General features: G+C 43.2%; 1 protein-coding gene across 1 annotated transcript in view; it reads right to left on the minus strand.

Moving 5' to 3' along the window:
- Positions 1–12,618, minus strand: part of PPP1R21 (protein phosphatase 1 regulatory subunit 21) — a 78,478-nt gene that overhangs the window by 23,708 nt on the left and 42,152 nt on the right. The window contains exons 13-15 of the mRNA XM_075863194.1: positions 9,234–9,326; positions 7,487–7,614; positions 5,240–5,392 (exon numbers count right to left, since the gene is read on the minus strand). Of these exons, the coding sequence (XP_075719309.1) occupies positions 5,240–5,392; positions 7,487–7,614; positions 9,234–9,326 (374 nt within the window). The remainder of the gene's footprint in view (positions 1–5,239; positions 5,393–7,486; positions 7,615–9,233; positions 9,327–12,618) is intronic.

Raw genomic sequence — 12,618 nt, forward strand, 5'->3', positions numbered from 1 at the left:
ATTTGAATCAATTTCCCGGCCAGCTGACCGTTTTTCACCGAAATTTGCCATCCGTTTTTCATGGACGTTAAATAAATAAAAATTGAGCCATTTTATTCGTTAGGGTTTTTTTTTGTCGCAGCCACCTGAAAACACCACAGTGCCCATGTAGATAGTGACGCAATACCACTGTAGATAGTGTCAGTGCCCAGTGTAAATAGTGCCCACAGTGCCACACTCAGTGCCCATGTAGATAGCACCAGTGTCCCCTGTATATAGTGCCTAAATAATGCCACAGTGCCCATGTAAATAGTGCCGCACCTCCTGTAGACAGCACCACACCCTCTGTAGATAGTGCCACCCCCTGCAGATTGCATGCACCATCCATCCCCCCCTGTAGATAGCGCCACCACCCCTGTAGATAGCAACATCCCCTCTGTAGATTGCGCCACCCCCTGCAGATAGCGCCGCCACCCCCTGCAGATAGCGCCGCCACCCCCTGTATGTATCAGCACCCCCACCCCGTAATTGGCACCCCCTTACTGTAAATAGCACCACTGTAGCTCCCTGTTGGAGCGGAATCCATCTGCAGGGGATCCTGCTCCTAGGGGGAGCCCCTAATGTCTCTCTCCATATATGGACAGTGACGTTGGGGTTAACTCTAAAAGCGGAATCCTCTGCCTCAGCAGCGCCATATAAGGATAGTGACGCCAGGGGTTTCTTCAGTACCGGAATCCCCGGTCAGGGTGTCGGCCGGGGATTCCGCTCCTAGAGAGAGCCTCTGACGTCACTGTCCAAATGGGACAGTGACGTCAGGGACAATCTCTAGAAGCAGAATCCCCAGCACAGAGCTATCTGACACCGGGTATTCCGCTCCTAGAGGGAGCCGCTGATGTCACTGTCCATATACGGATACGGACGCCAGGGGCTTCTCCAGTAGTGGAATCCCCGGTCGGAGTGTCAGCCGGGGATTCCGCTCCTAGAGGGAGCTTAGGTAGCACTATCTGCAGGGGGTTTTGCTCCATCTACAGTGGGGGGTGTAGCCCGGGACTCTTAAAGCCCTGGAAGACATGAGAGTGCAGCGCTGCTCACACTGAAGCAGCACTGCACTCATTAAACCCTGTCCAAGTCTGTCAATGTTTATATATGTGGCAACAGCACGGGGCATCGGCAGTTGGAACGTCTATAGCCGTATGGCAGTCGTGAAGGGGTTAATGACTGACCATTTGTGTTTTAGGCTCTGTTCACAGTTCTTAACTGACCCATGATGTATACATTTTCAATTGTCCCACTGACATATAATGGAGTCTGTCAAATTTCTAGTGGGGTTCTGTTTTGGGTTTTCTTACAGCAAGGGTAGCGCTGCAGACTAGTCTATTCTTGTTGTCAATAATACTGGAACCCTGACGGAGCGGAACTTTTTTTTATGTGAACAGAGACTAACACATATAAACTGACCAGTTTAATAAAAAAAGATTGCTCTAAATAAGAAGCGTGGAAGCCGAACATAGCAAAAATGTGTAAAGTGCATCTGATCCTTAAAGCAGCAGGTCATTGTACATAAAAGTATTATTTATATTTTTCCTTTATTTTGACCCCAATAAGGTCTATTCCACCCTATGGGGAGCTCAGAATGTGTCCGGTCAAGAGGACTGGACAGTGCCTTATGCCAGGGCCCCATAACAATTTTACACGCCAAGATTTTCACACTTACCGGTCGAGGAAGACCAAAACGCAATGTTGTCGCTAATGTTAACCTATCGGGGGGTAGATTTGTACAAGCTGCTTTATGCTCTTGTGATTTTGCAAACGCTAAAAATACACACGACCAACGTTTATTACCGATTAATTATCAGCCGTTACAACTTTCACATAGAAATATAGTTAATAAGGCTAAAAAAAAAAAAAAAGACTCAGGTCCATCAAGGCCAACCTACAGTATAATCCTACCATGTTGACCCAAAGAAAGGCAAAAAGCCCTATAAAAACGTGGATGTCAATTGCCCTATATTTCTTTCCGATTTCAATTATTGCAATCAGAATAAATCCCTGGATCAACATCCCATCTCCAGAATCTAGTACTCATAACCTGTAATATTATATCTTTCAAGAAAGACATCAAGGCCCTTCTTGCACTAGTTTAAAGAGGCTCTGTCACCAGATTTTCAAACTCCTATCTCGTATTGCAGCAGATCGGCGCTGCAATGTAGATAACAGTAACGTGTTTTTTTTCAAAAATGAGCATTTTTGGCCAAGTTATGAGCATTTTTATATTTATGCAAATGAGCCTTTCTTAAGTACAACTGGGCGTGTTTAAAGTTATGTCCAACTGGGCGTGTATTGTGTGTGTACATCGGGGCGTTTTTACTTGTTTTACTAGCTGTTGTGAATAGAAGTGTATGATGCTGACGAATCAGCATCATTCACTTCTCTTCGTTACCACCCAGCTTCTGGCAGTGCACAGACACACAGCGTGTCCTCGCTCATCCGACGCGATGAAGTTCCTGTGGGAGGAAGTGAGTGACGTCACAACGTGATCTCGCGAGGACACGCTGTGTGTCTGTGCACTGCCAGAAGCTGGGTGGTAACGAAGAGAAGTGTATGATGCTGACGAATCAGCATCATCCACTTCTCTTCGTTACCACCTAGCTGCGTGGCACTGGTTGCTAAAGTTAAATTTACTGTACACCAATAGCTGCAAGTATTTCAGTCGCAGTTTACCCAGTGTTTTACTATATAATGCTTAGTTCTAGAATTAGTTTCTTCAGCCCAAGTGGATAACCTTACATTAAACTTAATTTGCCTTTCCACTGCCATGCCGCCAGCTTCCCCAAATGTAACAGGTTTGTCACTCAGCTTTCTTAGAACCCTGAATAGTTCTAAAACATATTATTAAGTTTTTATAGTTTTGGGCAAGTGCTTTTTAAAGTATTAGGTGTATATTCCTATAGAGCAGTATAGTAGTGTGCAAAATATATGCAACTCTAGGGATACAAATATATGTCCACCACCGCGCCACAGCCACATAATTACAGCTCCGTGGCGGTAATGTGCAATTAAAGCGACACCATATTGATATTGCAGAAAAGAACGTAGAAGTAAAAAAACACTAAGTAGCCAAATTCTAAAATTTATAAGCCACAAGCCTCATCTGAGCAAGAAACATGTAACCGATAAGCAATACAGGAACACAATACTTCTGGGAACATTAGCTATGGGAGCAATACTATTAAAATGAAATAAAACAGAAGACATATCCATAGGAAGCGTCACAAGGAAATTTAGGATTTCTTAGAACAAAACCGCAATTACACAAACATGTTCTATTCATCATCTACTTCTTCACACAAGAGTAAGACGAAATCATAGACGTCTAGGACGGAGGTAGCAGTTTGCAGTGGATATAATTGCATTATATCTTGGTGTATAAACCCGACCTAATGTCTGGGAGGAAGGAGGGAAGACGGTGGGCAGCATCTGGATGCGACAGGATTTCAAGTCAGTAAATTTATTGTCAAGTTAATTGGAAATATAGACATAATTAGCCCTCCTAGTACTCTTACTTGACATAATAATACGAACACAGCACAAACTATGCAACAGGGAAACAAAGTGCAGTAAAAAGATGAAAAGCAAATGAGTTAAGGGACCAGGTATGACACTAAGGTACGACAAGACAAGACATAAGGAAGCTAAATCATTTATTTTTACGTTGGCTTTACGCCGGTCCCTTAATTTAATCTTTCTTGTACAATTAGGGCCACTACAGGTACGCCTGTACACCTGCTAGCTAATGCAAATATCCAACCAGTCAATCAGGGGGGACCAACCTAATGCAGAACAGCCAGCAGACATGGACAAGTTGGTGTCCAGACCGAACATCAGAATAGGGAGAAAATGTGATCTGAATAACAGATCACAGAAAGTGATTTACTTAAAGGGGTTGTCCAGCTTAGAAAACACATTTTCATATTCCCTATTAGGGAACTCTATGTTAATAAAGGGGGATCCCCGTTCAGGATCCTCATCTCTTGGCCAGAGTAGAGAGCGGTTACAAGGAGCGTCTCTCGGTCTGGAGGACCTGTCCTGTATTACACAGACAATCCAGTTATATGAATCTGCATTGTGTAATGCTTAAATTCCCCTGTGGTGGCGCTGCAGGGAAATTGAACACTTACTGCCACGTTTCGTTATAGATTATGGCTTATCGCTGGGGATCTCAGCAGGTGGATACTTTTTGATCAGCTTATTGTCAAGAGACCCTTATAATAAATGCCAGTATGGTCACAGTGGTATACAGGATATTTCTGAATTGACATGCCACATACACTTCTACCCACCAGAGATGGCCATCAGTCCTCAAAAGGATTAATACCCCTGGTTGGTTGGGGTCCCAGCAGACGTACTCCCACCAAACAACCTTGTCCTACTGATCATAACCTCCGTTACATAGCACAGTGAGAAAGGTCTAAATGCAGTGTCATGCTAAAATAGCCTCATGGGTGATACTATGAAAAATACATTTATAGATGATTTTTCGTAAAAGGAAAAACCTACTGCCATACTTATACCAGGATGTTAATTGCAACCACATATACATATTGGATGGGTGGAAGTGCTCGGTCACCACTCCTAAAATTAATACCGACTACATACAATAATATTTTGCAGCCGAGCTTCACGGATGGCAAAACGCACTTTAAAGCGGTATCTGACCTTAAACTAAGTGCATAGAATGAGCTCCTCCTTCCTGAGCAATTACCATCATCTCTAAAATAGTTTTCCTCCTCCCTTACCTCCCAGAAAAAAAAAAAGTAAGTTGTTAAAATTCAACTCAAAAGAAACATGATCATTATAGAGAAGGATAATGAAAAAAAAATCCAAGACAAGGGCCCTAAAAATAAAAATCGACTCATTCCGACAATTAATAGCTGTACGTTTTCTAGGCAAAAGCTGCTCTCTGGGCAGACACTACCCAATTATAATGAAAACCTTAAATATCACAAGGCTCAGAACAGTCCTATAGCAGACATTTTGCTGGCATGAAAACAAATGAATGCTGCAGACTAGACTTGTTCAGCACAAATTGTCAGCAGTATCCGCTTTGCTGGAGATGTAAATATTTAATGGCCTGTGGTAGATGTCTTACTACCGGCCTGAAATGCTATGTCGGCTTTCGTAGAGACAATATTTGTTCTCTAATCAGGACGTAATGCAGGTTAAAGACTGGGAGGTAAGAAATTGTACTTTGTGTACAAACCGTCTTTAAAGCTTTCATGTACTGGGCGGCTTTCTGCTTGTACTGAAGCATCATTTCGGCTGAGAGAGGATTGGTGAAGCTCGGCCTCCCTTTTGGTCCATAACTTAAGGATGTCATGAAGTAGTTCAAGTTGTTGGAAAAAAATGTTGCAATCTAATAGAGAGGTGAAAGAAATGTTAAAACATTAAAGAATATATTATCTCATGGTAAAGAATATATTATATCAATTTGCTGTGCAGCTGAATACAGCCTATTGTTCCCGGTTTCCTATTGAATGGGAGTTAAAGGGGCTGTCCGGGCACAGGGCTTTTCATACTGATGACCTATACACAGGATAGGTCATCAGAATATGATCGGTGGGATCGGATCATCGAATATGATCGGACCCCACACCGATCAGCTGTTCCGGCTGCCTCTGGGCACCGGATGTCCGTGCCATAAGCAGATGGCTCTGGTTACAGTATAGCAGTCACGTGGGCTTACTGCAGCTCTGCACCTTTTCAAGTGACTATAAGCAGAGCTGCAGTACTGCAACACGGCCGCTATACTGTGTACGGAGCCGTTTGCTTCCGACACCAGCCACTGCATAATATCTGGTGCCAGCTGGAACAGCCAATCAGTGCGGATAGCCAATCAGTGCGGGTAGGACGTGGTTTCCGTAACTCCCACTGTCTTCTATGGAAGTTACGGAAACAGAGCAGCTTAGCAAGCTCGGCTGTTTCTGTACTGAGAGCAGCAGGAGCAGGACGCGGTAGGAGGAGGGTCGGGGGGTCACCATTCTAGAGATAGGTGCTGGTCTAAGAGGTGGTACCCGCATCTATCGGACATTCTGTGGATAAGCCATAAATGTTCAAGATGGGAAAATCCCTTTAAGGGGTTGCCCTCTCCCCTATTATGCTTAAAGGGAACCTGTCATATTGAAAACGGTGTCCTATCTGCAGGCAGCATGTTATAGAGGAGGAGCAGGCCGATATATAGCGTTGTAGGAAAAGACTTAGAATAACATGTAATTTATTGATATAAAACGTCTGATCTTTTTATGCTTCGGAGTCCAGTGGGAGGTCCTACTTAGTGATTGACCGCTATCTCTGTATGAGTGTGCATTCAGAGATAGAGGTCAATCACTAAAGAGAAGAGCAGGACAGACCACTGGACTCCTAAGCCCAGAATGATTAGTGGTTTAAATCAATAAATTGAAGTTATATTAAATCTTTTCCTACAACGCTATATATCAATCTGCTCAGCTCCTCCAGCTCTAGAACATGCTGCCTGCAGATACGACACCAATTTCAATGTTACAGGTTCCCTTTAAGTAGTTACTCTTCTGGCGTTCTAATTCATCCCAAAGCTAGATCAGAACTAGAGAATTGGCCGAGCATGTGAGGGAACTCTCCATTATAGGTGACAGCGTCATTCCCATCTAAGACATTTATATCATATCCACAAGATATGCTATAAACTGATAGATGTGGGACTCAGCTCTGGGACCCGCACCTATATCAAGAACAGGTAAGCTTGTTCGGCTGCTTCTGTAACTCCCATTTATTGTCCGCCTGGATGTGGGTATCCCGAGGATATGCCATAAATGTTATTAGTGGGAAATGTGAGTAACGGATAGTAACATCCTATAACCTGTTTTACTGTTAAAGCGACCCTCCGGTCTCAGGACAAAATTATAAATACGATGGGATTTATGGAGAATATTACATGGTCCCCTCCAATTGCCCCCTAGGCCGTGTATCCGCTGTTTTAGGGTCCGCTCTTTGTTGTATCAAAATGGCCACAGCACTTCTCAGACTGAGTCTAAGACACACCCTCTGTTCACGGATTGGACAGAAGTGCTCACATGAGCAGCTTTGGCCAATCCGAGAACAGTTGGAGTGCCTGAGACTTGTAGTCTGAGAAGCGCTGCAACCATTTTTGAAGAGCACAGAGGGGCCCCTAAAATGGCAGATCCGCGGCAGAGGGGCACAATTTGAGGTCACCGGGTAATATTCCATATACCCATTCACATTTAAAATGTTGTCCCAGCACCGGAGGGTCGTTTTAATGTTAGTTTCAAGAGATTGCCTGACTGTGAGCAACGGGTGTGACTATAATGACCAAGTCCACTAATTAGAAAGTTGTTCACATACGTCCATGTATGACTTTTTTCTTACAATTTTTTTTTGAAGGCTTGACATGCACAAGTGTTTCCACTACGTAATAAAATGATAACAGTCGTAATAACCGCAGCAATGTCACTACCTTGCTTGTCACATTTGTTAAAGACACCAGTGAAGACAAGACGCAGTCATTTGTGGTTTTAAGTTTATCGGTGGCTCCCGGCAGCTCCTGCTCGAGTGCAGCTTTATGACTGTAGTGCTTGGAAAGATCTGCAACGACATAAACAAGTAAAAATAGACAAACTAGCGAGTCCTCTCGAGTGATAAGCCTGGCATAAAGCACATGGGGAAGTAGCAGATATTATTCGGTTAGCATTTATAGTGTCTGCACAGAGCCCAGATTTCTCTGTGCGTCAGAACATGGGGCGGGAGAAAAAGCTTATAGCAAATTTTCCGGCATATCCCATATTCCACTTAAAGAAAAATATAAATAATAAATAATTTTCTCATTCATTCTTTAGTCAAATTGAAAACAGACTTGCAGAAACCTAAATAACCAAAAGGCTATTCCTCCTGTCCCCTTTTATCTACTGTCCAGTTAAGTGAACGGTCCTAGGCCGAGTATTGCAATCCAGTGACTGCTTACTGAATGGAGATGTGTAGCAATTCTTGACATAGCACTGGGTTCGGAGTGGCCAATAAAAGCCAAATTTGCTGCAGCCCCTTATTCCTGGCATCTGTGTGGATCCCAGTGATCAGGCATTGATGAAATATCTAGTGGATGTGCCATCAATGCCAACACTACGTTTTTATATTAACATTTTTTTTATTTTTTTAAATAGTCTTTTTTGTGTGTTTTTTTTTTTTATATGTTTTTGTCCATGTCCATGTTATATATATATATATATATCCTGAAAGATTTCGGTTTTCACACTGGTCACTGAGCAGGATCACACTATTGACAATTCCCTGCTCTGTAGAGATAAAGAGAGGGCTGCTGTAAAGTTATCATTATAAAGTTGGGGGCAGATAACACCGGATCCACCATTGATAATAAGTGCACCGTGACCTCTGCACAGGTTACAGAGCATGCCCACAAAAAAATCAATGAGTGTAAAGCAAATCTCTGATCGAGTGTGCTAGTTTAATTCAATGAGGAGAAATAAATAAGCCACTGCCAAACCCCTTTGGCTGTTGCTGATCTCTTGTGGTAATAAATCCAACATACCCAATCCTTTTTTCCCCCCAATACCTGCCATAAGGGGAGAGTCAGGTGACCGTGATACACAATGGAAAGCCTAAAGTAGTGGGTATGGCTCAGCTTTGTCTAATGTGTATGGGCGCCTTAAGTTTAAACGGTAACTAAACTGTTAAAAAAACTTTTGACATGTCAGAGGTTTGGATCAGTGGGGATCCGAGCACGGAGAACCCCACTGATCACTAAAACGAAGCGGCAGAAGTGCACGGGTAAGTGCTGTGCCGCTTTGTTTCTGATCGACTCGCCTTGGACAGTTGAGCCAGTGGTGTACGGACTCATAGCCTTTCTATCGAGCCCATACACCACTCTGAGCACCTCTTCTGCTTCGTATGGATCCCCACCGATCAAACACTTTTAACTGTCGCTAGATGGGAAATCCCATTACCATCATAAAATAGAGCTCATAACCGGACCCAGTGTATAAACAGTATAATCTATAGAAGTTTCACTGCAAAATTCACTGTAAGCAGAACAAAAATTGGAGTCATGGGCAGTAATGTATTTAGGGATTTGGAGCTGATAATTGGACTCAAAAAAAAAAAAAAATTTCCAAAAAATCTCTGGAAATAAATCTCTGAAGACGACAACTAGAGAGCGCATGAAATGAATGGTGTCACTAAGGATGCATTACCTTTCATAATATCATGAAGTCCATGGAGAGAGTCAGATATCTGTGTCAGTATGGAACCATAGTTGGCTTTCAGCAAACCTTCTGGTTTTGTGCCTAAAAGTAATTAGTAAAAATAGATTATTAAAATATGAATCAGGTCATTAATATTGCAAAGAGCCCCCGGAGAAATACTGAATACTAATTCTGGAAGACGGCGGCCATTCTACCAATGCGATGTGAGGCGGACAGAGGTATTAACGGCAGATAAATACTTTGAGGACATTTAGTGTCACCTAAGTGTTCTTATATAAGCTGCATTGGCAAAGATGTTAAACTTGGTTGGCTACTGCTTAAATGGCGCTGTCAGAAACTGCCGAAAGAGCAGATTTACCCAGGGGTATAGCCACAACCTCCCGCTGAGAGTTCTGCCTGATGTATTATTTAAATTATTCGTTTTAGTACGAGACTGGAGGCTTGTATTACAAAGCCATTTACGTTTTAATGGGGTTTTCCAAAGGGGGGTCCCTAAAAATTGATGGCCTATCCTCAGGATAGTCCATCAATAGCTGATCACTCGGGCTCCGACTGCCAATCAGCTGTTTTGGAGGGGCCGCAGCGGTCGTACGAGTGCGGCTTCCCCTTCATTCTGGTGACTGCTTGTATTGTGAATCGCCGACAGCAGTAGCGGCGATTCATAGTGATAGTATTACAGCCGTATCCCATTGAATTGAAGGGAATGGGAGAAGGCTGTAATACTGTGAACCATCGCTATTGCGGTGTCAGCGATTCACAGTACGAGCAGTGACCGGAATGAAGGGGAAGCAGCGCTCTTACGAGCACTGCGGCCCCTTCAATACAGCTGATCAGCGGGGGTCCCAGCAGTCGTACCCTGAGGATAGGCCATCAATTTTTAGGGACTGGAAAACCCCTTTAAGTATTTTTTCTAGCAGGACCAATACATTACAGCTTACGGTATGAACCATTTATGACTGCAATGTAGCCTTTAGATGTATACTATGGCAGAATATAGGCCTCATGTCAGATACGAGGTAAAATAAACTAGTAATACTTAGTTGTCAGTGGATCTATTTGTGGAAGGACATGTACAATGCAGTTGCCTGCGGTCTGCGGCGATTGCACATTGCCGTCTTGTCACCCAAAGGCTAGGGCGCAGTGTGAGACAAAAAGTTGTGCACACCGCAGACCGTACTGCCGAGTGACCAGCCAACGGAGACAATTACGTAACAATACTTTGTTTTAATTCCTTGCCAACCTTAAAGTAAATGCCCACCCTGAATTGGCAATTTCTTTAAATTAAATCTTTTTGTGTTTTAAAAAGAAAAAGAAGGACAATAACATAAAAACGTACATGTACAGCGCCCACCCCAAAATACAGCCATGCCGGGAAAATATACAGGGCAAATAATAATAAACCATGACAACCAGATTCATCCAATTATCAACTGCAAAATCCCTAATGGACCCTCGTTGTGTATTGTACCATTGTGTGTATTTGGAAGTGGAGAGCAGGTCAAGTATTTGTTGGCGGCTGAGGTGTAAGGAAATAAAGGTTATTTCGTAAGGAATTTGTCTGCCTCATTATGTCTCAGGCTATCCCAGCCTTTGTTCAGCAATTGGGAAGACATTTAAAGAGGCTCTGTCACCAGATTTTGCAACCCCTATCTGCTATTGCAGCAGATAGGCGCTGCAATGTAGATTACAGTAACGTTTTTTTTTTAAAAAAACGAGCATTTTTGGCCAAGTTATGACCATTTTTGTAGTTATGCAAATGAGGCTTGCAAAAGTCCAAGTGGGCGTGTTTAAAAGTAAAAGTCCAAGTGGGCGTGTATTATGTGCGTACATCGGGGCGTTTTTAATACTTTTACTAGCTGGGCGCTGTGAAGAGAAGTAACATCCTCTTCTCTTCAGAACGCCCAGCTTGTGACAGTGCAGATCTGTGACGTCACTCACAGGTCCTGCATCGTGACGGCCACATCGGCACCAGAGGCTACAGTTGATTCTGCAGCAGCATCAGCGTTTGCAGGTAAGTCGATCTTACCTGCAAACGCTGATGCTGCTGCAGAATCAACTGTAGCCTCTGGTGCCGATGTGGCCGTCACGATGCAGGACCTGTGAGTGACGTCACAGATCTGCACTGTCACAAGCTGGGCGTTCTGAAGAGAAGAGGATGTTACTTCTCTTCACAGCGCCCAGCTAGTAAAAGTATTAAAAACGCCCCGATGTACGCACATAATACACGCCCACTTGGACTTGTACTTTTAAACACACCCACTTGGACTTTTGCAAGCCTCATTTGCATAACTACAAAAATGGTCATAACTTGGCCAAAAATGCTCGTTTTTTTAAAATAAAAACGTTACTGTAATCTACATTGCAGCGCCTATCTGCTGCAATAGCAGATAGGGGTTGCAAAATCTGGTGACAGAGCCTCTTTAAGGGATGTTAGAGGTTGGTGATTGTACGTATGTACTGGGGGTGCCTACTAGTAATATGAGGTGGAGCAACGGGGAGTGGAGTGCCCCTTCTCCTGGCTTTGCATTCCCCTAAATTATGTTCCATATGAAGCAAAATAAGTACCCGTGGCTGCAGGTTTAGGAAAACATTACAATGCTGTCCTGTAGTACTAGGCGTGCTGATCTGAGTGGCATTGCAAAAAATAAAATTAAAAAAAAGCAGAGGGTGATTGCATTTTGGGCTTGCAGCTGTGGGCAGACATTTAAAGGGGTTGTTTAGGATTAGAATAACATGGCTGCTTTTTTCCTAAATCAGATCCACAGCTGTCCATAGATTGTGTGTAGGACTGTGTCCCACCCTTGCTTTTAATCAAAATAGGTCCAAAAGTCTGCGATGATGTATTTCTTAATATATCTTCATAGCGTTATTTCTGATAAAGAGTTAAATGATAACATTCTGCACTTTCTAAACTTCCCATTGATTTCAACAAAGAGGGACCTCACTTGCAAAGACCCCTACCCAGATATTGAGAGTAACATTTACAGAGAACCTGCAGGCAGGGAAAAAGCCGCAGAGCTGAACTGAACGGAGTGCCCCCTTAAGTCTAGCAATCGGTGGGGTTCCCAGCAGTTGCACTCTCATCGATTAACAAGTAACGACATAAGGTACGGTCAAAGATATTTTTTTATATTACTTCATTATGTGTGAACCTAAATTGCTGTCAGGAAGATTTATTGTGGACAGTTGGAGGAGAATGGGTATTCTATTTCTAAGGCCCCATGCACACTGCCGTATTTTCATCCCTCCGTAAATGCGATCAGTAGTCACCCGCAACTTATCCGCATATACAGAATGGTATCCACATATACGGTCCGTAGTGTATCCGTAATGCATCCGTATATACAGATCCGCAAAAAGAAAACCACAAATG

Source organism: Rhinoderma darwinii, chromosome 4, assembly GCF_050947455.1.
Source record: "Rhinoderma darwinii isolate aRhiDar2 chromosome 4, aRhiDar2.hap1, whole genome shotgun sequence".
Lineage (NCBI taxonomy): Eukaryota > Metazoa > Chordata > Amphibia > Anura > Rhinodermatidae > Rhinoderma > Rhinoderma darwinii.